The sequence below is a fragment of the Gobius niger genome (genome assembly GCF_951799975.1).
Source record: "Gobius niger genome assembly, chromosome: 6".
NCBI classification, from domain to species: domain Eukaryota; kingdom Metazoa; phylum Chordata; class Actinopteri; order Gobiiformes; family Gobiidae; genus Gobius; species Gobius niger.
Window position 1 is genome coordinate 25310009 of NC_136857.1, and position 22895 is coordinate 25332903.

The 22895-nt window shown below is 40.1% G+C and overlaps 1 protein-coding gene across 1 annotated transcript in view; it reads left to right on the forward strand.

Annotated features, from left to right (window-relative positions):
- cables2b (Cdk5 and Abl enzyme substrate 2b) overlaps positions 1-22895 on the forward strand; it is a 44308-nt gene that overhangs the window by 15694 nt on the left and 5719 nt on the right. The window contains exons 2-4 of the mRNA XM_079558038.1: positions 16610-16705; positions 21508-21585; positions 21837-21942. Of these exons, the coding sequence (XP_079414164.1) occupies positions 16610-16705; positions 21508-21585; positions 21837-21942 (280 nt within the window). The remainder of the gene's footprint in view (positions 1-16609; positions 16706-21507; positions 21586-21836; positions 21943-22895) is intronic.

Sequence of the window (22895 nt, forward strand, 5' to 3'; positions counted from 1 at the left end):
AAGCAGACTATAAGCACAGTTAGCAAACAGAAATAAAGTCAAGTCAACATCGAGTCATCATGAATGTTTTTGCAGAGCAGACTGTCCAGTAAAAGTGAGAAAACAACACTTGAAGATATGCTGCGTTCCAGGAAACTGGTACAATGTCAGACCTACGGCTATAGGAAAAATGCCATGGAACGAAGCTCAAAGATGTAATTGCAACATGTTTAATACGAGCGATCGCGACGTCGTCACATCCGTTGGCCGTGGTCGGCATTTTACATTTTCAGATTATTATGATTATTATTATTATTTTATTAAAATCCTATAATCAGCAAAAACAATGTCCATAAACAGGGCGTTGCTTCTCTTGCGCTGTAACAGATCCATCATTTTATAAAACCGAGTTAGAGGCCTGGATGCATCAGCTGGTGCCGACCATTCACCAAAACATCCGGCGAATATTTGGGAAGTAAACAATAACAGCGATTGCTCGTATCGGAGTTGTCCAGACTGCTCTGAGTTCAGATACGAGATGAAGAAGGCAGCAAAGACGGCCTCCAGCGGAGAAATGTAGCTAATAAAACTTTTTAAAAAACACTGCATCACTGAAGTGAATATTACCTTAAAGGGACTAGATGCAAGTTGGTCATGTTATACTCACTACTGCCACCTCAGGTCTTACGCATAACTGCAGCTTCTATATTAAGCTTGTGCATGACGGACCCGAATAAACACCTTTTTGAGTGACAGTGCAGGATTTTAGAGGCAGTTGTGGTGAACAGGTCTGAGCTCATTCTACACATTAGGACATGGCTGGAACATGTAGGGGGAGGAAAATACTTGGTTTTAACATTTTAAACTTCGTATTGCCCCTTTAAGTACCATGTTTTCAATCATATCTGGTTTAGAGAATCGTTCATTTAACATCTTATTAGTTAACCTTTTGTAGCGTTAGCCGCTTTGTTTACATACGAGCTTATTCAGGTGAGACTCTCTGAGGTCGTAATTCGTCATGTTCAAGTGGGAAAAACCCCAGTTGCCTGGAATGCAGCATTGGTCTTTAGCTTGTAACATGAAGCTAACGTTTGCATTATGGTTCGGAAAATACAGCATTTGTTAAAGTAGTGGTGGAGCAGTCGGTGAAAGAGTTCTTCTTAATTTTCCCCCTTAACGGTGGCCCATTTGTGGACCTTCCCTAAGATGCAGTCTATCTATAAAAATCGCATTACAGGCGGAGCAGGCCCTCAAAACTCAAAAGTAGATGAATCCATCTGACAACTGCAACACAGACCCCATTGTTTATTCAAATTATACAAACACCATTCTCTACCACAAAAGTGAAGTACTAGATTCATTCTCGATCTTTCTGCGAACTGCCTTGGTGACCACAGCGAGAGATGTGTGAAATAGCTGTGATAATGAGAACGATAATAATGTGCGGTGCCGTGGGCTGAGGACGTTTGCACATCTCGACTTTGCAGTGACACTGTTTTCTCGACGGATTGTGACTCAGAGAGAAGCAGACAAAAGCCATGGTGTAATAACGTTGCTCTTTTTAAAAAATAGTCTTCTGTCAGCATCTACTTATTTTTTTTCGGTTATATTTTACTGTCAAACCAAGAAACTGTTATTGTTGTTGCAAATTCCAGTTTTGAAAGTTTTGTTCCCCCTTGTCCTTGGCTTGAAAATGTGGGATTGTTTTCTAAACTCTGGTCCACCACGCGCTAGTGGACTGGTAAAGTAGTTTCTGAATAATGTTGTGATTGGATTTCCAATTTATTGTTTGCTGTCAGGTTATAGAACACAAGAGAAGACACATATTGTGTGCACGGAGAAACCTACACAACTGCCCAGTTAATATAAAAATCCCATGCCTTTTAGAACATGTTTAAGCCATACAGGGTTATTTATGGAGATATTGTCTAGTGTTGTCAGGATGCTAACATTTAAAACTCTATTTTGATCAAGAAACAAGCAATACTCTTTACCAATTTGGATGTAACAGCAAAAAAACATCAATGTATTAGACCAAAATGATGCATGAAAAGTCTAATTTTGTCCAAAGCCGGTTATAACAAGCTGCAATATTCATGGCCCTATAAAGTGGGTTACGGTTGTCTACTCAGATGTTTTTTTGTGTGATTCAAATTGAAATGTTGCTACGATTACAGTAAATTATGCAGCCCTGCTCTTGTTTTACTTCTTGGTACTTCTGGATTTCTTCCTAATCTCCTCCAAACAGAAGTAAACAGTGCCTTGCGAGCCCTGGCCTTCTTTGCCTTCAATTTAGCCTTACATGTCAAAAGGCCGCAGTGTATTTGATGTTCTTCTTTTCTGCTTTACGATAAGGAAGGGGGGGGGGGGCTGTGTTACAGACAGGGAGGGCCAGGTCGTGCTGAGACTACTCAATGGTACAGCAAAGAAATGGAAGCGGTTGTATTTTCTGGACATTTAGTTCACTTGCAATGTCTTCAGGAAATAAAAATGATAGTTTTTTTTCTGCTCAGGGGAAGGTGAGCTCAGCTGCTGTGAGGCTGTGAGTGCCAGATGAAAGGGCAGTAGCCAAACCCGATGCAAATGTGATGCAAACGCGGTAATCTCTGGTTTTCTCATCTACTAGAAACGGGGCTTTTGAACAGAGGCAAAGATCAACGTATGAGTGCGATTTGGAGGAGGTAATGCTTTAGCGCAGCAAAATGAATCGAGCAATATCGCGGAGGAAATACAGTAGGCCCTCCTCGGCAAATAAAAACTGAACACATCACGCCTGAAGCAAAACCTGTTGCTGTGCCCCTTTGTCCTGTCTTCATTGAACCTAGTCGAGCAGCTGGACTCTTTGCGTTAAAGTGTTCAGCCTCACCCAGCTGATGTATAACACCAAGTCTATATTCTCAGAAGTTCCATTGTAACATCCTGTATACTCATCTTCTCTCAAAAGCTAATTGGTTTTAGGCTTCTGTGCCATATTCTCCCGAGCTGGTCTTCTTTTCTCACTTGTTAGTGTTTCAAGTTGGAAAATATTTCACCAACCACTGCACACCGTATCAAGTGCACATTAGTTCAACACAACACAACACAAAAAAAATCCCCGCTAAAATCAGTTCAACACATCTTAAAGCAGTGCATACGATTTTTTTTTTTGTTATCATAAAGCCACCATACTCTAATTCTAAGCTGTCAGGGAAACGGTATTTTTCCATTCCCGCAGTGAAAAGTTCCCAGCGTCTGGTTCTCAGAGCAGACAGAGATAATGAGTCAGATCTCGAGTTTAGATACTGCACTGCTGGAGACTGGAGTTAGCTTTTACCAGTGAGTTCAAATGAGCTGCTGTTTACTGTGGGCTATGACAACAAGCTGCTAATGTGCATTCCTTTCAAGAACCCATAATGCGGCATACTGACATTCTATGACCCGCTGAAATTGATAAACATTCATTAATTAGGAGATTTGAATGGTCAGAACTATTTAGGCTACCTGACTCCACGGGCTCTTTTTAAAAACCTGCTAATCCTGTAGTTAAGACCTTTGTTCTGAAATGTATGTGATTCTTGTATAACTAAAGTTGTTTTGAAGTTCTCTTAATTCTTTTTGACCGTGAATGTTCCATCCCATTTAAGGGGAGACACTACAGGCAAAACTCAATTTTTTCAGTTTTCAGGTTTTGGGCCAAATTGGTCTCTGAACATATAAGCTTTCACCTGGAAACAGAAAATATGACTAATCTTCACAATAACTTGTTTAAATATTGCGCTGATTCAATGTTTGCCCATAGACTTATATGGGACAATGCAATTTCAAGGGCCTTTTTCTCAAAACACATTTTTCTGTCATTGTGGCGACACTATGTCCACGTCAGTCGGACCGAAAGACTTCACATTTTCCAGCCTTGGACTGAACAATACTTGGAAGATTTTTTCAGAGGGATTTTTTATTATTTAATCCCTAAGCACCATTTATTGAGTTTTGAATGTCAAAAAATAAGGTGAAAATTAAATTTTAGCTAATTTTTCCACTAAATTTTTTTTTATTATTTATTATTTTAAAACTAAGATATCCAAAATCCCCTCTGAAAAAGTCTTGGTAACTCATTTGTCAATAAAATGAAACCATAAATTTGAATGTAGCTCTATCCGTTATTCAGATTTCGTCGCCGAAAAGATGGGAAATTTGGGGCATTTTTAGGCATAAAACACCTTTTATGCCATGACATTTATGCCAGTGATCTACAGCAACAGTTTCAAATTGATATCTGTAAATATACATTTTTTCCCTATTCACCTGCAATGTCTCGCCTTAAGACAGGAAATAAAAACATTCATTTTGACGTTTGTAGATGGTGGGGGGAAATGGTTTTTTTTTTTTGAATAGCCTATATTTAAAAAAGATGCTTAAAAGCCTTTTACAACAGGTCGAATGCTAACTTTAGCTCTGCTGCTAGCGCAAATGTCCAAACCTTAAGATATTGCTGTATTAAGTTAAGTTATACTTTATTAATCTCTGTAGAGAAATTAGTTAGTTTTCTGCATTTGACCCATCCTCAATGTCGCATGGCGACCTGTAGGAGCAGTGAGCTGCCAGCGTGGGCCAGCGCTCGGGGACCCATCTCCATGATGTGGAGCCAGGCTGGTGGTCAGAAACACCTGGCTGAAGGATTGACCTATTGCACATGTTTTTATCACTAGCCTATGCAGACACGGGGAGAACATGGAAACTCCTCACAGAAAGGCCCCGTTCAGGACCTTCGAGCTGTGAGGCACGAGCAGTAACCGCTGTGCCCGCATATTAGCCGACTTGTTTGTTCGTACATCTTTCTCCTTAACAAAGTCGGAAGATTTATTGTTTGATATCCACTGTTTATCTATTTCACGCTGCAACAAGTGGAAACCTGGCTTTGATCAGACTTGTCCTTATCATAAACACGCTGCTTCCCCTCTTTTTTGTTGTTGTCACCGAATAAAGTCAGGCTCATTAGCGTTACAGCGGCACTTACAATTCATGAATTTGATTATATTCTTGTTATCGTTGGTCACTTACATTTCAGAAGACCAGTCGAAGGCCATTGTAATGTTTTCCTAATTACGGTGTTTATCCATTGGGGACGTTCCCATTCCCACGAAAGGGATACATTCAGGAAAAAATCCAGAACATTCCAGAGCCCTGTGGAATGGCAGTTCTTGTGGAAATAGGGTGAGAATAGTAACTGCATTTATTTGAAACACTAGAAGAAAAACAGGCGAGGGGAAATAAAAGCACTGGATATTAATAGCTGCATTTGACAGAAGACATTTTTTGTGGTTGCTCTACTTTTCCTGGGCAGTTTGATATTTTGATCTAAAGTTGACTAAACAAACGGATTCAAACGGCACAATGTTTCCCTTAGTAACAAAATTTCCATGTGGAATCCAAACATAAGAATGTAGTTCCGATGATCCTTTTATAAAACCTTTCTGATTGATGCATGAGATTGTTTTTTGTCAATATTCTGCATCTAATTATAGACATTGCTTCAGTTATTATTATTTTTTAACGTGAACCGAGCACATTATCTCCAGTTTGGCATCTAAAAGCCTCTTGAAAAAAAAAAAGTAAAAACTGCGACGACAAACTGATGAAAACGCATTTAAAAAGTGTTAAAAAAGCAACAAAAAAACAACCAAAACCTACAAAAACACAACTAAAAGGGCTCACTTCTTTATATAGTAGTTGGTCTAACTGCCTTAATCTCTTAACCCCCGCCTTAACCAAGTGAATTTTCTCCAGTGACAGCCTATAAGCCAGTGTAATGCCTCATTTGAAAGCTAAGACCTACAAAACTAATCTAAACTGATTTTTTTTCCGTGTTGTTGCAGCCTTTTTTGACATTTATTAGGCCCGAGCGGCTGGCGTCGCAAGGGCCTATTGTAATCGCAATCGCAATGCAGTGCGCGCAGCTGTTTTTGAGTGTTTGAGAGGAGGGGAGCGCTTCACGCTCGTTTTATGTGCGCTTCGCGCACTTTGGGGGAGTGTGCTGAGCGAAGCGGAAAACCATCTCATATGCAGAGTCAGTGTCAGGGATGAACATCCCAGCTCTGATGGCCAAGGTCCATCAGGGCTGGCCCTTCGCCAGCCCTGATGGCGAAGGTCGGGCCTAAAAATCTGACCTTTCTCTAACTATTCAGAAAGTACTTTAACAAATGCTGTACATTTTTCCTCATGTTTATGTCACAAATCTACAGCAAAAGATTCATGTTGATATCTCTAAATGTAATTGTTTTCCCTGTTCATCTGCAGCATCTCACCTTAAATATAAAATTAATGATATTGTGACTTTTGTGAAGCGTCTCATCAATATGATTAAAAAAACAGGTTTATAACATATCAAACCTGGGTGTTCACCTCAACAATAAACTGGACTGGTGAATGAAAAAGGTGATTCATTGATTTTCATGTCAATCACTTAAGACCACATTACAGAGTCGTACAGTGTTTGTGCAGGAGACTGTGAGGAGGGCAGTAATATCACACTGACTGAGAGAGTGGGGGAAGAGTTATCAAGTACAAGGACAAGTCGAGGGTATGCAGGATTTTTGTCCATATTTTATTCCATCACCTTATTCTAATGTGTATGTGTAACGAGGTAATTTCTCCTCAAAGGAACTTGGATAATTGCTTGGATAAGTAAACCCTAACCCCCTTCAACCCTAAGCAAAATTTTAAAATATGCTTCAGTTTGCAGATATAGGGTGATACAAATTCATACACCACGCTCCAAATTATTATGCAAATTGTATTTCAGTGTCAAAAGTTTTATGTCTCAGGGCTCTTTGAATCACTGACATCAATCTCAGAGACCTGGGATGATTAGTTTTCAGGTTAAGCCCAGTTAAGGGAAAAACTACTGAAAAAGGACGTTCCACATTATTAAGCAAATCATCATTTTCAAGCAATAAGGGAAAGAAAAAGGGTCTCTCTGCTGATGGAAAGCGTGAAATAGTTGAATGCCTTGGTCTAGGTATGAAAACCTTCGATATTTCATGAAAAATGAAGCATAATCATCGAACTGATAAGAGATTTGGGGATGATTCAGACACACACGGGTTTGTGCAGATAAAGGCACAATGAGGACGGTTTCTGCCAGACAAATACATCAGATGAATAGAACAGCAGCTACAAAACAATTATTTGAAGCTGCTGGTGCCTCTGGAGTCTCCCAAACATCAAGGTGTAGGACCCTCCAGAGGCTGCAGTTGTGCATAAACCTTCTATCCGGGCCTCCCCTAAACGGTTAATTGAAGCTGAAGCAGAAACGGCTGCAGTGGCCATCTTAGGTACTTTGGTAAAGTCAATCTGGAGAAATGTGCTCAGTTCAGGTGAGGGTTAAGAGGTCAATACATGTTATAGTAGTGTAGTTTATTTCAGATAAGTTTGAGAGAGGGGAGGGGTGGAGAAATACTGGAACTAAAGTATAATAGTAAGTTAAGACCATGTTTAAGCCCACAGATTTTGTCATCTGCAATTATTCCCTATTTAGAACAGATTGGTTGAAAACTAAAAATACCATCCACACAACATCTGTCGAACGAGCTAAACGGAGCCCACAGCAGGCGGAACCAATAGCGGGTGAAATTGTTTCCGCGGCCTGATAAAGAGGAGCATTAAGCCTGTGTGTTGTTGACTGAACTCACAGCAGATGCTTCCAATAGTCCCTGTATCTAAATCATAGCAGCTTTATGATCACGTGGTTCAGTTGTGTAACAGAGTCAAATCTTCAAACGTTTTTCTTTTTTTTTTTTTAGGTTGAAAGTTGGGTTAGTTCAAGGTAAATCCTGCTTTAATCCTACGTCGCATTTTGCAGAATCCAGGTTCAGTGATTGTCTTAATCTTTTGCACACACGTGAATTTGTCGATTTATTTTTAAGCATGGACTTACTTTGCACTGAAAGGTCAGAGGTTGACTCTACTTTTAACCTCTTAGCCCCGAGCATTTTCTCCATTTTCTCCAGATTGGCACTACCCAAATCTAAAAGCAAAGCGAAAAAAGCGAATTCAAAAAGCACAATAAAATTTCCAAAATGTGATGAAAACGTGACAAAAGAGCGACCAAGGCATGGTGGAAAAAAGCAATAATAACACAACAAATAAAACAAAAACATGAAAAAAGAAAACTGGACTGAAATACAATGTAAAAAGTGACCAAAACATGACAAAACACAATAAAAATGCTTAAAAATGTGGCAAAAAAGTTACCATCTATTTACCTTTTTCCGTTCCGCCCACTTTTTCCGCTTTTTGCCTTGTCTCGGCACTTCCGTTGTCTTGACACTTGACACAATAATAATAATAATGCCTTACACTAGAGCTGGCCGATGTCTTGCCGATGTTTTTATATTTAAAAATTCTGTGATTTTTTAAATAAAAAACTAGATTTACGATTCGATTCGATTTCTTTCCCAGCCCTACCTTACACTTGTATTGCGCTTTTACAATCCTGTATTTCCAAGTTTCTCAAAGCGCTACACTGTCGTCACTATTCATTCACTCCTTTCTCGATGGTGGTAAGCTACTGTTATAGCCACAGCTACCCTGGGGTAGACTGACGGAAGCGAGGCAGCCAGACTGTGCCATCGGCCCCTCCGACCACCACCAACCACTCACTCACTCACTAGATTCGCATGGCTTCCTGTTGTTCCCAAACGGTCTCTCATCCAAGTATTGACCAGACCCTTCCCTGCTTGGCTTCTGAGATCTGACGGGATTGGGCAGAGTAAAGGCGGTATGACCTATTAGCAAAGTCGTACGGTCTCAGTAATGAGAGAAAAACAACAAAACAACCGTGTGGCTGTACTGAAGCTGTGGCGAGTGTTTTTTACTCCACGATGAAAGGATTAAGCTTGGCGAGTGATCGAGAGGTGCATTTCCCAGATATGTAAGACCTCGGAGGAGCATTGGAAAAACAGAAGGAGCTTTTTTGGGGGGGGGGAGTATGTTTTTTGTGTGCTGTCAACACAATGCTCAGAATAGCCACTGGTGAAGATCCAAAGATTACTCAAACATGCGCGTGGGGTATGTTTTTTGATGAGGGCACAACATAAAATCTCTAAAAAAGGGTCCAATTTGCATTTTATTTATGGTTTTATTTTTCTATAAAAGATATAGGTGAAATCTCTGGCAAATTACTTATGTGAGAGTAACATTACTTTGAAATATTTTTTTACTCGCTCAAGTGCAGTGGTGGAAAGTAACAAAGTACAAGTACAAGCAAAAAGTACAAATTATTGGTATCTTACTTTTCTTTAGTACATTTATGATGCATGAATTTTTTTTTACTTTACTTCACTACAATTTAGAGCCTCTATCTGTACTTTCTACTCCACTACATTTTTCAATTGGGTTAAAAGTGAAGTATTTTATTTCCAAATTGACCTCTTTACGGTGAACTGGTTAGACTCAATTTAGACTTTGTTTAATGGTTTAACCCTTTAAACCTTGTTTTAAACCTGGGTTTAGACCTGATCCAATGGTTTGCTCCTTTAAACCTTGTATAGACCTTGTTTAAAACGGACCCAAATGATCCACAATGCATGACTTAACACTCTTACTTAAGTCAAAATCACATCTTATATACTTTTACTTTTCTTTGTCTCAGTGAGTCAGACAAACAACAGTATTCAGTGTTTTTTGTTTTCGAACTTGTCAAATTACAAGGCCATTCATTTTCATTGTCGGGAACCACTGATTTGACAATAAGCCTAATATCCCGTTTCCATGTGGCTCTTGTTTCTGCTCACCCTAATTTTAGACCAGTCCCTGTGGTCTCCTCCCCAGTGCTTACGCTCCCCCGCTGCGGTGTTTAGAACGTGCATTGTGAACTAGATATCGATCTTAAAACATAAATTACTAATCCAATCACGCAGAAATTGTTTCCAGTTTCCAGCGCTCGATGCCCACATCTCTCTGCTGATGGGTTTTGTTAGACAGCGTGCGGGACAGAGGGGGAGGCGCGCCGCGGTGAGGCCAGCTGTCTGCGAGGTTAAAAGTGCTTATTGCTCGCCGTCATATTGTCCTTCAAACGGGACCACTCAATATCAGGGTCTTATGTAAGTCCCATGATGCAACACTGGCTTTGCGGAGGGATTATTGCCAATATCAGTGCTGTTGTTCATAATGCAATAGCTAATGTCGCCTCGGTGTTTCCAGGAAAGGTCACAGATGAGTCGAACAAATGGTGATGATGGTGATTGGATTTGTGATTTATAGATGAGATTAAATCGGCAGTTTACCTTTTAAAGATGTCCAGGAGAATTAACCTTTGAGAGATGGCTGCAATATGAACGGATCAGTAAAGTCCCTTGACGAATCACCGAACAAATTGAAACCGAAAGAGAAATGTTTGCCGTTTCATCCGTGCCAAATACTACAGTCATGTCATAAAAAGTCAGAGTACACATATATTGTATATATATATATATAATATTTTTTAATGATTTTGAAAATATAACTTAGAAGGATAAAATCAGTGGTAAGTAGTAATTGTTAGAGGATTACATTAAATCGCTATTTGTCATAATGGGTCAGGCTGTACAGTCGTACTATCTCTGTCATAGCCTTGACTGTGGTGCTCAGACTCTTGCGTATCAGTGTGACGCTCTGAGAGGGTATTTATCAGTGATAGATACAGACGGCATCTCTGGAATCGCCCATATACAGTATGGTCATTTTTGAAAACAGTTAAGGGGGAAAACAATTGTAAATTTTCTCTAATTATTCAAAAACTACTTTAACAAATACTGAAATATGAACATAGTTTCTACTAAATAATGATACAAAGACATGGGGAGGAGCAACGTGGTTCAACAGCCCATAAATACATGAATAACGGAGAATGCTAACTTGATGCTACATGTTAGCATCGGGCTAATGCTAACGGTTAGCTAGCGCTTGCTACAACTGCCGTTTTTTCACTTCTACTGAACAATCTGTTGCGACAAAATATCCATATGGGCCCGATTTACACTTGACTTTATTTATGTGTGATAAATAAGTTCATATTCCAACAGAAAATGGCTAAAAAGAGCGGAAAATTGTGTTTTCAGTAAAAGTTTATTTATATAGTACTTTACAACAACACCAGGAGGACCAAAGTGTTTCACAGAAAGATAAAAACAATAAAAAAACCACACCAAATGTTTACAACCTGGACACAATTCAGTGTGATCTAAGTATTAAAAGCAAGTTTGAAAAGAGGAGTCTTTAATCAGGATTTAAAAACGTGTAACATGCTGAGTGCTTACAATAAATGGTGGGGGCTGACAGATTAAATTTGCGAATTTATAGAGTTGTGATGGAAAATATGCTTGTGTTACTTTGTTTATGTCCAACCCAAATACACAAAATGTCACTGTTGCTTTTGTTTTGAATCGCGCTTCAAACCCGCGAATCAATTCACTTCCTGAGGCTTCGAACGTCACCACACACGTGATCAACACACGCATCGATACGCGCTTCAATAGACACTCCTCTAGATTACTCGGCTCACGCTTCGAAGCCTCGACACGATCGGCACATCACTAGTATTTATCCCCTTTCTGTGGAAGCATGGACAGACTTGAATGGTAGGACTAGCGCAATGTCTCGAGTTCATGTCTCCGGGTCCCGCACCGATGGTTAATAAACTTCTCCTGTATAAGACATCCAGACTGCTGCCTATTCTTCATCCATCCTCTCGAACACCATTGTTAATTCTCTAACAATAATAATCATTTAATTTTAGTGAAGCAGCACTTTTAATGAAGAAATGTTGAGCAGAAACATGGATCTAAATAATAGAGATCAGCAGGTCCCATTCAGCCCCATTCACAGACCATAGGTGTGTGTGAAATTAACATAAGATAAGATAAGATGATCCTTTATTGATCTCACAACAGAGAATTTTACTTGTTACAATTGGCATTCAATAAGATCACTCAGGTTGTGCAAAACAGACAGGAAATGTGCAAACAGTTAAACAGTAGAAAAACGAGGTATCTTATGTATAATAAGTAAAAGCAAAAATCTTAAGGGGCGGAATTATGACAATAAGGAAATGAGAATAAATAAAATAGGATATAACTTAGAACAGAAGAATATCGAGGTGCAAAGTTTCAGTCCTAGTGCAGGTTGTCAATAAGTGATGCTGGAACAGGGAATTAAGTGCAGCTGATACAGAGATTATTGCACATAGTTTTGCTAAGGGGTTATTGCACATATTGCTTCACAGTCTTGTTGTACAGTCTAACAGCAGTGGGGATGAAGGCCCCGCGGTACATGGCTGCTCACACTCCTCCTACGAAGCCTGTTCCTTAAAAAGGCAAAAAGGGGGGAAGCCCTGCCCTCACTGGGCGGGCAGTCTGGCTACGAGCCTCCACAGAGCCCCAGAGCCTGTCAATCATAGACTTAGGCTTCCACTTTTTATTGCTGATGGACAAATGGTTAAAAATACGATACATAGCCCAGCCCAGCATTGTCACATGAGTAATAGCAATTAAAAAACGTAAATAAAACCCTCTTTGGAGCCAGGATTTTAAGCAGTTTAAATGAGGCCCAAAGCTACATAGGAACCCTGTTTCCAAAGTGTCTTTTAGAGTCGCCCCTGGCCACCAGCAATGTCAGCTCCCCATCAAGAGGACCATAGAGAAGGCCTTTCCTCGCCCATTGGACTGAAAAGTTATTTCTATTTTTATAGAAATATATATTTATATATATATTTCAGCAGGAGATTCATATGAAGATGCGCTTTTTTGTTGTTGCTGTGTTTGTCTACGGAAAGTCAACTGTTTGGACCCAGAAGTAGCTTATTATTGTGTGTTATGCCAAACTTAACAAACATATAGCAGTTTGACTCACTCATTTCCCATTGGCATCACATGGTTGGCACGTTTAAAATAGTTTGCTTCTAACTATGTCACTTCCTGTTTGTGTCCAGTGAGAAAGTGAAACTATAAACATCACAAAAATGGTCAAACTAAAGAAAGCTGCGTAAAATGTTAAGCACAGTCTTAAATACAATTGTGTTATCTATGTTTTAGCAGATAATGTGTCTAATATTTATATGCACTTTAAGTCTACATTTTCACCTTAACTTAACACTTAATTATTATCATTATCAGCACTTAAATATGACTAAGAACACCAATATCTACACCAAAGAATCCAAGGCGACCTCTTCCTTCAAAACCATCCCCACAATTTGTCCTAAATGCCCTGCTGTACATTTAAAAAGCACCCATTTCAAAAACCTGATATGCGGCTGGACTGTCCCCGCTGGTTCAGCCTGGAAACATCTGCTGTTTCTCTCAAATACGCGAGCCAGCAGACACGATGTAGGGGTAAGTCACTCGATGGCGGCCGATATGAATTTTCTTCCCTCCAATAACGTGAAGTGAAGTTAATTCAATCATGGGGCGGTTCTTCAGTCTCTTTCTAATCGCCGTTTTATGCTACTCTCCTTCCTTTGATCAGATTTAGCACGAATTTTTGTCAAACGTTTTCACCTAATTTACGATAGACTACAAAGGACTGCGCTTTTGCATTATAAGGTCTTATGCATTCGAGGTGCAGCACAGATCTGGATGCCGTTGGTTGCTGTATAAAAACCACATGCCTGAGTTTATCCAGTTGATCCTGTCCATGAATCATATTAAGAGCTTATCGCACAGTAATCCATTCAGTGAAGTTATTGTTCCTGGTACGGTGGATGAATGGTGGACTTTGACTTATGCGACTGCGGTGGAGCTGCTGTGCCTCCCGCAAAAAACCTGAAAAAAGATCTTTACAAACTGACGTGAAAGAAAAAGATGACAGCACCTTCCTGTGTGGAGTTTGCTTCCTGTCTTTGTGTCTGGGTGGGCTTTTGTCTGGAATGCTTTGCTGTCTCTCCCAACAAACCTAAAAATGAGGCGCTAATCCTCCTGCTAGGTGCCCTCGCAAAGCTCGTGGTTCAAAGGTCGTCGCCAACTGATTCAGGTCAGGCCAGCAACTTTGAAGACTGGGTCGAGCGCAGAAAGGTTTACAAGTTTGTGATAAGTGATACTAGGGTAAGTGTCACTGTCAAAATCAGAATGAACGCTTCTGAATACTTTTGTTTTCCTAAAAGCTATTTCGTCATCTATTGTTGTGTTGTCTTTATTATATATGATTTCTTATCAAATAGAGGAAGGGAGAAGTACTTCCTGGACTCTTTGGAGCGGTGAATTTAAATGCCTTTATTTTTATGTCTAATTAGACAAACATAGCCTCAACATGTTTGAGCCTAAAAGGAAATCATCACAAACAGAATTAAAAGAACCCACCAATAGGGTTCCTCCACCTTTAACAGGAAGAGAGACCTGTGCTTGCATACACTCAGAACCAACACTAGGTGGCAGTGAGAATCCCCTCCCAGAGAACAATAAATAACAATATAGAAAAAAAATCTGAGTAGATAAAACTTTAAAATCCATGGCAAGGCATGTTTATTTGTGTAGCACATTTCATGTTGCCTCACACCAACACCAAACACGCAAACACAATCGAAATACAATTAAAAAAAAACAATAAAACAAATCAACCGATCTATATATTAAAATGGGATCACAATCAATTGCCATAGGCAGCAGTAAATAACCATGCTTTCAGCCTGGACTTAAACATAGTCAGAGTTGAGACCTGTCTCACGTCCTCACTTAGGCTGTTCCTGATCTTTGCTGCATGAAACTGAAACGCAGTCTCACCGTGTTTAGTGGTAACTCTGGGAACCACCGGTAGACCCCTCCCTGAGTATCTCAAGGCCCGGGGTGGTTCATGTGGCTGTAACATGTGTGTCAGCTATATACTTTGATGCCCGACCATGAAGAGACTTATACACAAGCGGAGCTATTTTTAAGTCTATTCTCTGAGTGACAGGAAGCCAGTGCAGGGACCGGAGCACTGGACTAATATGGTCGTATTTCCTGGTTCTGGTCAGGACTCAAGCAGCAGCATTTTGTACTGCAGCTAAATAAAGTTCTTTTTCTTCTTCTTCAGTTGTCTAACAGCTCGTTTGGAAAGACCAGTGACAAGGTTGTTACAATAGTCTAACCGACTGGAGACAAACGCATGAAAAAACGCGTCTGGTTTCGAGACTATGGGCCCGATCTTGTGTTTCTAAACGCAGACTATAACGCAACCTAGTTCCTCCAACCAGACTCCGAGGGCAAGGGAGAGGGAAAGGGGGAGGGAGAGAGGGAGTGGGGGTGAAGACGTGCTTTTGTTTGGGTTGCACACGGCTGAGTGCAGACTTTGGCACTCTAAAATAAGACCTACAAAACTTATCTAAACATATCTTTTTTCCTCGCAATGTTCTGGCTTGCGTTTTCATCGCTTTTTGTCATGTTTTTTTTTTTTCGCTCTTTTGTTACATTTTCATCCTAATTTTTGTCATTTATTTAAATATCACGAACTTGCGCGCCTGTTTTCCAGCATTTCTGTCAAAGTCAAATATTGGGAAAGTTGGGTATGAGATCTAACATTTTAGTTTCGTGGCTTCCTCTTTCATTGTTTGTAATAAAAAGACAAAACAGGTATAGTGCCTTTAATTAATTGGAAAGTCCATTACAGCGTAAAACTTTCGAAAAACCTGCCCCCATTTCCTATATTAGGCTTCAGCAGCTTATAGTGATGCTACGTCCATTTTATTTACAGTCTATGGCCTCAACCTTTGAATACCATCACAAAAAAGTGACATGCTTACTTTGAAATACTAATATTAATAATGATAATGTAGCATTGTGTATTTAGCCGCTCTACTCCTTATCTCAGTACTATCCAACCTTTAGTTTTTAGTGGCGACCTCCATAGTGCATGTTTTCCATTCGAACTACATAAAAAATTATTCTCCCACATGATCTAGTGGCCCCCACGGAGGCCCTGACCCCTAGGTTGAGAACCACGGCCTTATCTTGTTATGACCGCTGTGCGTGGACTCTGGAGGCATGCCGTAGGCTCCATAACATGTTGTTTCACATTGTGAGTTGGGGACGTCTGCTGCTGTTACATAAGCGCCGTGATGTCAGTGTCCTGTTTTTACAGAGACCAATGTCGTTTTCATCTCTAGAGAACTAAAACAGACTTCGTACAAAAAAAGATGTCCAACCACTTTTAGTAAAATAATCCCATAAACAAGAAACATTTCTTATGGGCCACATCTGGGAACACCATCTGCAGAAGTTTCCGGATCACTCGTTTGTTGACAATCTACATCCTGGATTATCTTTATAATATCCGACTGGGTATGAAAAACATTCCACAGTGACGATTCCGTTTGAGATTTACTACAAATAAATTAATATAAATCACTGGAGGCTACATCACAATACAATTTTAGTCCTGGTTTACGTCATCACATAAGTTCACGAAAACTGAGTAATCAGTTTAACAATAAAAAATAACCCCTTAAAAATACAGTTTTCTTTCACTTTTCTTCTATTGTTTTTGCTCTAAAATGCAAAAAAAGGGAATTCAGTTCAGACCTTTCTTGGCCAATCAGCAACTTTGCAATGATCCAAAATAATGATTTTTTAAATGTATTTTGTCTATGAAATCATGTTTTCTGATGCTTATATCGGTCTATTTTATTTATGTTTGTGTCCAGGACGAGGAACCTGTCCGGAGGCTCTCCCAGACCACGACACGCAAAGAAGACACACTTCATCAAAAACATGAAGCAGTACGACACCAGAGGGAGCAGGTCTGTACAGAATTCTGAATGATGCACAATATGAGAAAAGATTCAACAACAATATAAAGGGGTCGGCTCTGAGTGTGTCTCATAAAAATTATTATATAGATTGATAGTGGCGCTGTTTTAACATTCGTTAATGTCAAAATAACATTAGCCTTTAGCTCATGTGCTAAAACAGCTATAGTTATAAACACACAGGTTTCCTCCGGAAAATTATTTACATCTTATTTACATAAAATTATTTACATCTATTTGTATATCAGCGAGACACAGCTAATTGACTCTGTGCATAACGCTAAAATCAAGCTAACGGTAGCTCAACAGCTCAATCCAGCACGCAAGAATAAAAGCACACAGCTCGTTTCATTCAACAGCAGGTACTTGTTACATTACGAGAATCAAATTAAATACACACATTTTAAAGCCGTACTAAGTAACTTGTCTATCTTAATAAATCCTTTCGTAGACCCTCTGGGGGTAATACAAGTGTTAATGGGATGATTGGGGGGGTCTTTTATCTCCCCCTGGTGTTTCTGGCCAGAAGAAGCTAACAGGCTAAGGTATAAAAAATAATCTCCATTGTGTGGATGTACAATCCCTCTCTTCCTTGGCCTTTCCTGTCAGCGTAGTATTTACTCTCACGGACAATTAATAAGTAAAAAAAATCACAACTTGCTACGACACCTTTAATTGCGCTTATGGCCTCTAGGGGCAAGAGTGCCATTGTAATGCTAAGGAGACACATGTCCGCTATGACTTTATTCGGTGATAAAAATAAAAGAGGGGAAGCTAAGCAGTGTTTTTATGATGAGGACAAATGGGCCAAATCATCCAAAAATATTTTTCTTTCAAGTGAGAGATTAAATGTGTTTTGTCTGTTAATAGTTTGGCATTAAAGAAAGCTGAACTAATGAATAAGACAGTGCTTTCATTCTGGCGTGCTGGATCGGAACCGGAAATCACTGTGTGGGCTGTGGCGCTAGCGCTAGCTTGATTCTGACGTAAACTCTTTGCAGGAATGAAACTTATCCGAGGAAGTTAGCATCATGTCGCTAGTTCCGTGAACAACTCAACCCGTGCAGAGTTTCCAGGTCCTTTTAATGGGGTTTAGCCATGTTAAATATGTTAAATATAAAGTAATTCCTTGTTTATTAATAAAACCCCATGTTTCAAATGTTAAATTCAAGGTCATCGGGGCTGCTTTATTTGTGTGAGAGAAAAGGAGGCTTGTGTCCAAGGGTGTCCAAATCCATTTACAAGCCTAAATAGTGAATTATTTATGAGGCCTTTAATCAGCAAAAACAACTATGCCCAGTTTTATATTATCACAGTTGCTTGAAAAATCTCCAGAGAGTGTGTAATTCTGTTGATACTGCAGTTCAATAAGTCCTCTCTGCTGCTCTAATCTCCCCCTATCTTCACTCCTGACCGGCCTAAGTGCCCAGGTGCAGCGCGAATGAAGCCAGTGCCGTTGGGTCAGCGGCCTCTCCATTGTTTGCTATTTTTAGACTCTTCCTCTCTCTCACACACACGCAGGATAAATCAGGCAACGCACTACTAATCTGATAATAATAGACTGCACTCTGATTGGTCTAAAAATAGGAGAAAGATGTTTTGGAGTTTAGCCAAGTCACATCTAGTAGCACTCTCATAGTCTGGAGAGCGAGCGAGATCCAAAGGGAAACTATGTCCCGTGGTTATTTTGGAATAACTGATTACATTCACACAAGGAGGTTTTGGGACCAGAACCTTCATCATACGGCACCGCGATGAGGCGAGGCTGACGCACATTCTTTTACACGCCACTTCTAGTGACAGAAAAGCTTGTGAAATAATTGCCAAAATAATGAATTTGACTAAAATGTAATATTTAATTATCAGGGACAAAATTTCGGATCGCAAAACTAAGTATTGGTAGTTTATCAAGTATCGCAATACTTTCAATACTTGTATTTTTATCCTACACTCCTTGACTCCTTTGTTCTCCAGTAACAGTTACACAGCACTTTGTTGCATTTTGATAATTACTTACTGTATCGCAGTACGTATCGAATCGTGGTACATACCGGATCGTGACGAAAGTGGATCGTCCCAGCTCTATTAATTATTGTTTTTAACTCATTTTGCAGACTTTGTGTTTAGTGTTGACCCGATGGTCCTAATTACTAGGACTGGGACGATAGCCCTTTGTTCCAGTAGCATACAACTCCCGGTACAGTGGGTCCAATATGGCTGGGTACTGTTAGATATTTTTTCAATACTGGTGCTTCTTTTCGATACCTACACTAAAATATTTGTCATCTACAACCAGAGAACAGAACAATAATGTTCATTTAGTCCATACATTTAAATTTGTATCATAAAAACAACTGGTCTCTAAAGTTGTTGTTTCTTCTCTGTACCTTAGAAATGAGACCCCAGATGCGTTTGAGAAAATGACCCAATACCTGCAAAATGCATAACGCTCTCCTCTTTAATATTCATAAAGTCTGGCTTGAGTGGGATTGCGACGGCCGACCTTCCAGCGATAGGAGGACTGCTGTATGTTTTAGAGTCGCTGCGGTCACGTTGCCCGGTCAGACCTTTTATGTTTTGAAGAGTGTATCTGGCTGAACCCAAACCTCAGCGGCGATAGTAGTGTGTCAGCAGTTTCCACTCCACGGTCTCTGGTGACTTCCTGCTCTGCCGCTTTCCCACGACACGTTCGAGCGCCGCGGGAGCCCCCAGTGTCCACACAAACAACAACATGCGCTGATAATCACCAGCTAAAATCTGTCCCCGAGGAGGAGAGAAAAGCAGCGGTAGATATTTTTAGGACGTTCGTCTCAATGGACTGAAGGTGTGCTTTGAGTAATGTTGCTTATTCAAGAAGGCTTTAGCGCAGTGGCCCCACTCTCCCGTCATCAGTGCATGATCCCATTCTGTTGTTTGAAGACTTTTTTTGAGACTTTTCAAACATCTTTATTAAAAAATGAATCTGCCTCATGAGAGACAATGAATAACAAACCTGGGGTGAAATGGCCACGTTCTTATTTGCCTTTTCTACACGATTTTCTAGAGCTGAATAAGGTGAAGAGACATATTTTTTTTCATAACAGAAGTAGATTTCCCAACAATTACCAGCGACGCTTTAGTGTATTGTGCAGAGTACATTGCCGACACGTGATTTTGTCGTGCAAATATATTAATGTTATCAAACGTTAATGCACACCGGACTAAAAATAGATCAGAACTGTATGTTCGTTCATGGTACCACTCGGGATTAAGTCTGACCTACTACTGCTGGGTAGGGCTGTACAATACGAACACAACATTAAACATAAAAACACATAACACAGAGTTTAGATAAAAATAAGCTATACACTTTAAACTATAAGGCTTTAGGGGCATGCATAAGAATATTAAAATAAATAAGATAAAAAAAGAGGTAAAATATGGTAGACGACAACAATTGACATAGAACAACGGGATTGTTTTTACATATGGTGCATAAAGTGATAAAGTGATATAAAGTGATAAGTGGGAGCAGTGGATCTAAGTGTGGACACACCACATAGTGCAATAGAGCAGATTACAGTCTGTACTGAGTCATTAGGTCTCTTTATCGTTCATGAGTCTGACGGCGGTGGGGAAAAAACTGTTCAAGTGGCGGGATCTGTGGTCCTTGACAGTGCAGTATGTAGTAACTAAACGGTCTGCGATAACACATACTGCCGTACTGCATGCTTTTGTACATCTTTGCTGTGGTTTGGTGGATTTGTTTACTTTGAGAGTCCAAAATGGTCCTGAAGAAAGTAGCTTTTTAAAAGTAAACAAACAGCTAGCTTGTCAGCTAAACCCATTTGAGACCTACATATTTCATCTTCTGAAACACTGAAGAGGCACCAAGAGCCCCCACACCTGCAGCACAGTGGAGGCGTCACAAGAGGAGCTGCAGGAAACAAAAAAGGGACAAACGAGGAGATGGTGAAAGACTGTTGTGGAGGGGATGGAGCTGCAGGAGGAAGAGGAAGGAGGAGGAGCTGACCAGTGCAGGACACCACACTGAAGGCAGCCAGGTTTCCTCCGGGTGCTACGGTTTCCCCGACCTCCAAAAACACGCAGACCCACATTGGTCGTGCGGCTCAGTCGCAGCGAAACCTGAACACAATTTCGTTGATGATCACAGTTTGTCTATTTACAAAGCAGAGCTGATCAATTAAATTGTTTAGATATTTTTTAATTCAGCCTTAGAAATTAAGTATACTGAGAGGATGAAAAGGCACCAGTTGGGTACCCCTGTTCTCCAGTATCGATTCTTGCCAGTAGTGACATCTTACCCTCTCTTTGCCGGAAAAGCACATGTTTTATATGCTCCGAATCTGATCAAATATGTTACAAAATCGGAAATATCAATTCTACGGCGTCCATGAGATTTTGATTAAAACAAAAACCCGAAGAATGTAGCTGCCTCACCACAGTGACTCACTCCTCACTGTCCTGCTGGGTTCCTGAGCCAGCGTTAATGAGTGTCAACAGACTGTCCATAGAGACATGCACCAGACGTGCACCACACAGTTTCAAAAGGAGGCCACGGTCTGTCCCGGGATGTGCTGTACTGTCATCTCACAAATACATCCAGCCATACCCTTTCCCTTCTCATTCTCCAAAGTTTTAAACAGTACATAATCTCTTTTCTCTCGATGAGCATTTCGGCGTCTGACGCAAATCTAAACTAGCACCCTCCGCCTTATTTCTGGAGGCCCTTCATTAGCCCATGGGAGGAGCACCCTGGTGTTAGGCTAACCACTGTTGTGCTTGTGTTGCAGGATAGTGCTGATCTGTGCCAAGAGGTCCCTGTGTGCCGCCTTCTCCATAATGCCCTACGGAGAGAGCTTCTACCTCAGGTAACCTCACCTGCACACTTTTCTGCTCCATTTATTTCTGACAAGTTCTTCTTGATTAATTATAGAAGTTTTTTTATTTCCTTTTCAAGACATTTCTGCCTCATGTTCATGTTATTGTCATTAAACCTGTTAGAAATATCTTAAATCAGTCAAATTGTTCGATGTAAGCTGTCCCAAACGTCTGAATGCCTGCCATTTAGTCAAAAATTCTGTCCCATATTCTTGACAAGCGTGTTTTTCGCCCTTCTCAGTGACCCTACGTTAAACCACCCGCGGAGGAGACACTCGTCTGGGAACATTTCCACTCTGGAGATGCTGCCGGGGCTGGAGGGCTTCCACCTGGACACATACGGCAGGGTATGCTCTCCATACGTTTGATTATGCAAACAGTATGTGAGTAATTATATTAAACTGCCAAGAATAGACGCACACAGCATTATGCAAGGCGGCGTGGCCAAACCAGGGGGAAGGAAGTTTGTTTTCACTCTTTTTAGACGTTTTCTGGCGGACTATGCACATATTTAGCAGACATCAAAAAAGGCAGGTCAGAATCGGGTCCAAATGAATGAATGAGGACACAGACACTAGAGGACGTGGAAGGAAATGCAAATAATAAGCTCCAATTTGCATTTTATAATGGTGAAATATGAGCCTTAAAGCCGGGGTACCTGACTCATGGTTGTTGTAGAGTAAATTTACTTTTGCCACCTCCAGTTATGTTGTAAACACAGCAAAAAACAGACCTTGTTGGCTTGTCGTGGAAGAAATGGAAGATGGAAGTAGAATCTAAATTACTGCAATTTATGCGGCTTCAAACCTGTACATGGGCATAATTCATTTGTTTGAATAATAATTCTGATGTGCAGAAGGCATTGTGAGACCGAGAAACGAGTTTAGGCCAAAACTAAAAATGTCATTGTTTGAGCAGGTACCCCAGCTTTAATGATCCTCCTTTTGAGACTTTTACTTTTAGGTTTTAACAGATTTTTGTTGCAAAACTCATGTTCCATTATAGGTTTGGCTGAATGTGTCCTGTAATGTCAGGTTTTTCCCTATAACATAAATAATAGTTAGGCTCAGTGTTGTAACGTATTGCAAAAGTATTAGTTATAAAAATATATAACTTTTTACAGTAACTAAGGAATATAGCATATTACTTTAACAAAATACGGGAATATATTTGTAATGTCAATTTAAGTAACTCAAGCTACAAGTGCATTTTTGTTTGTATTGATGTTCAAACCAAAAAATACCAAACTCCCCCCAAAAAAACAGCATCACACCAAATCATGTTGGACACTGGTGAATAA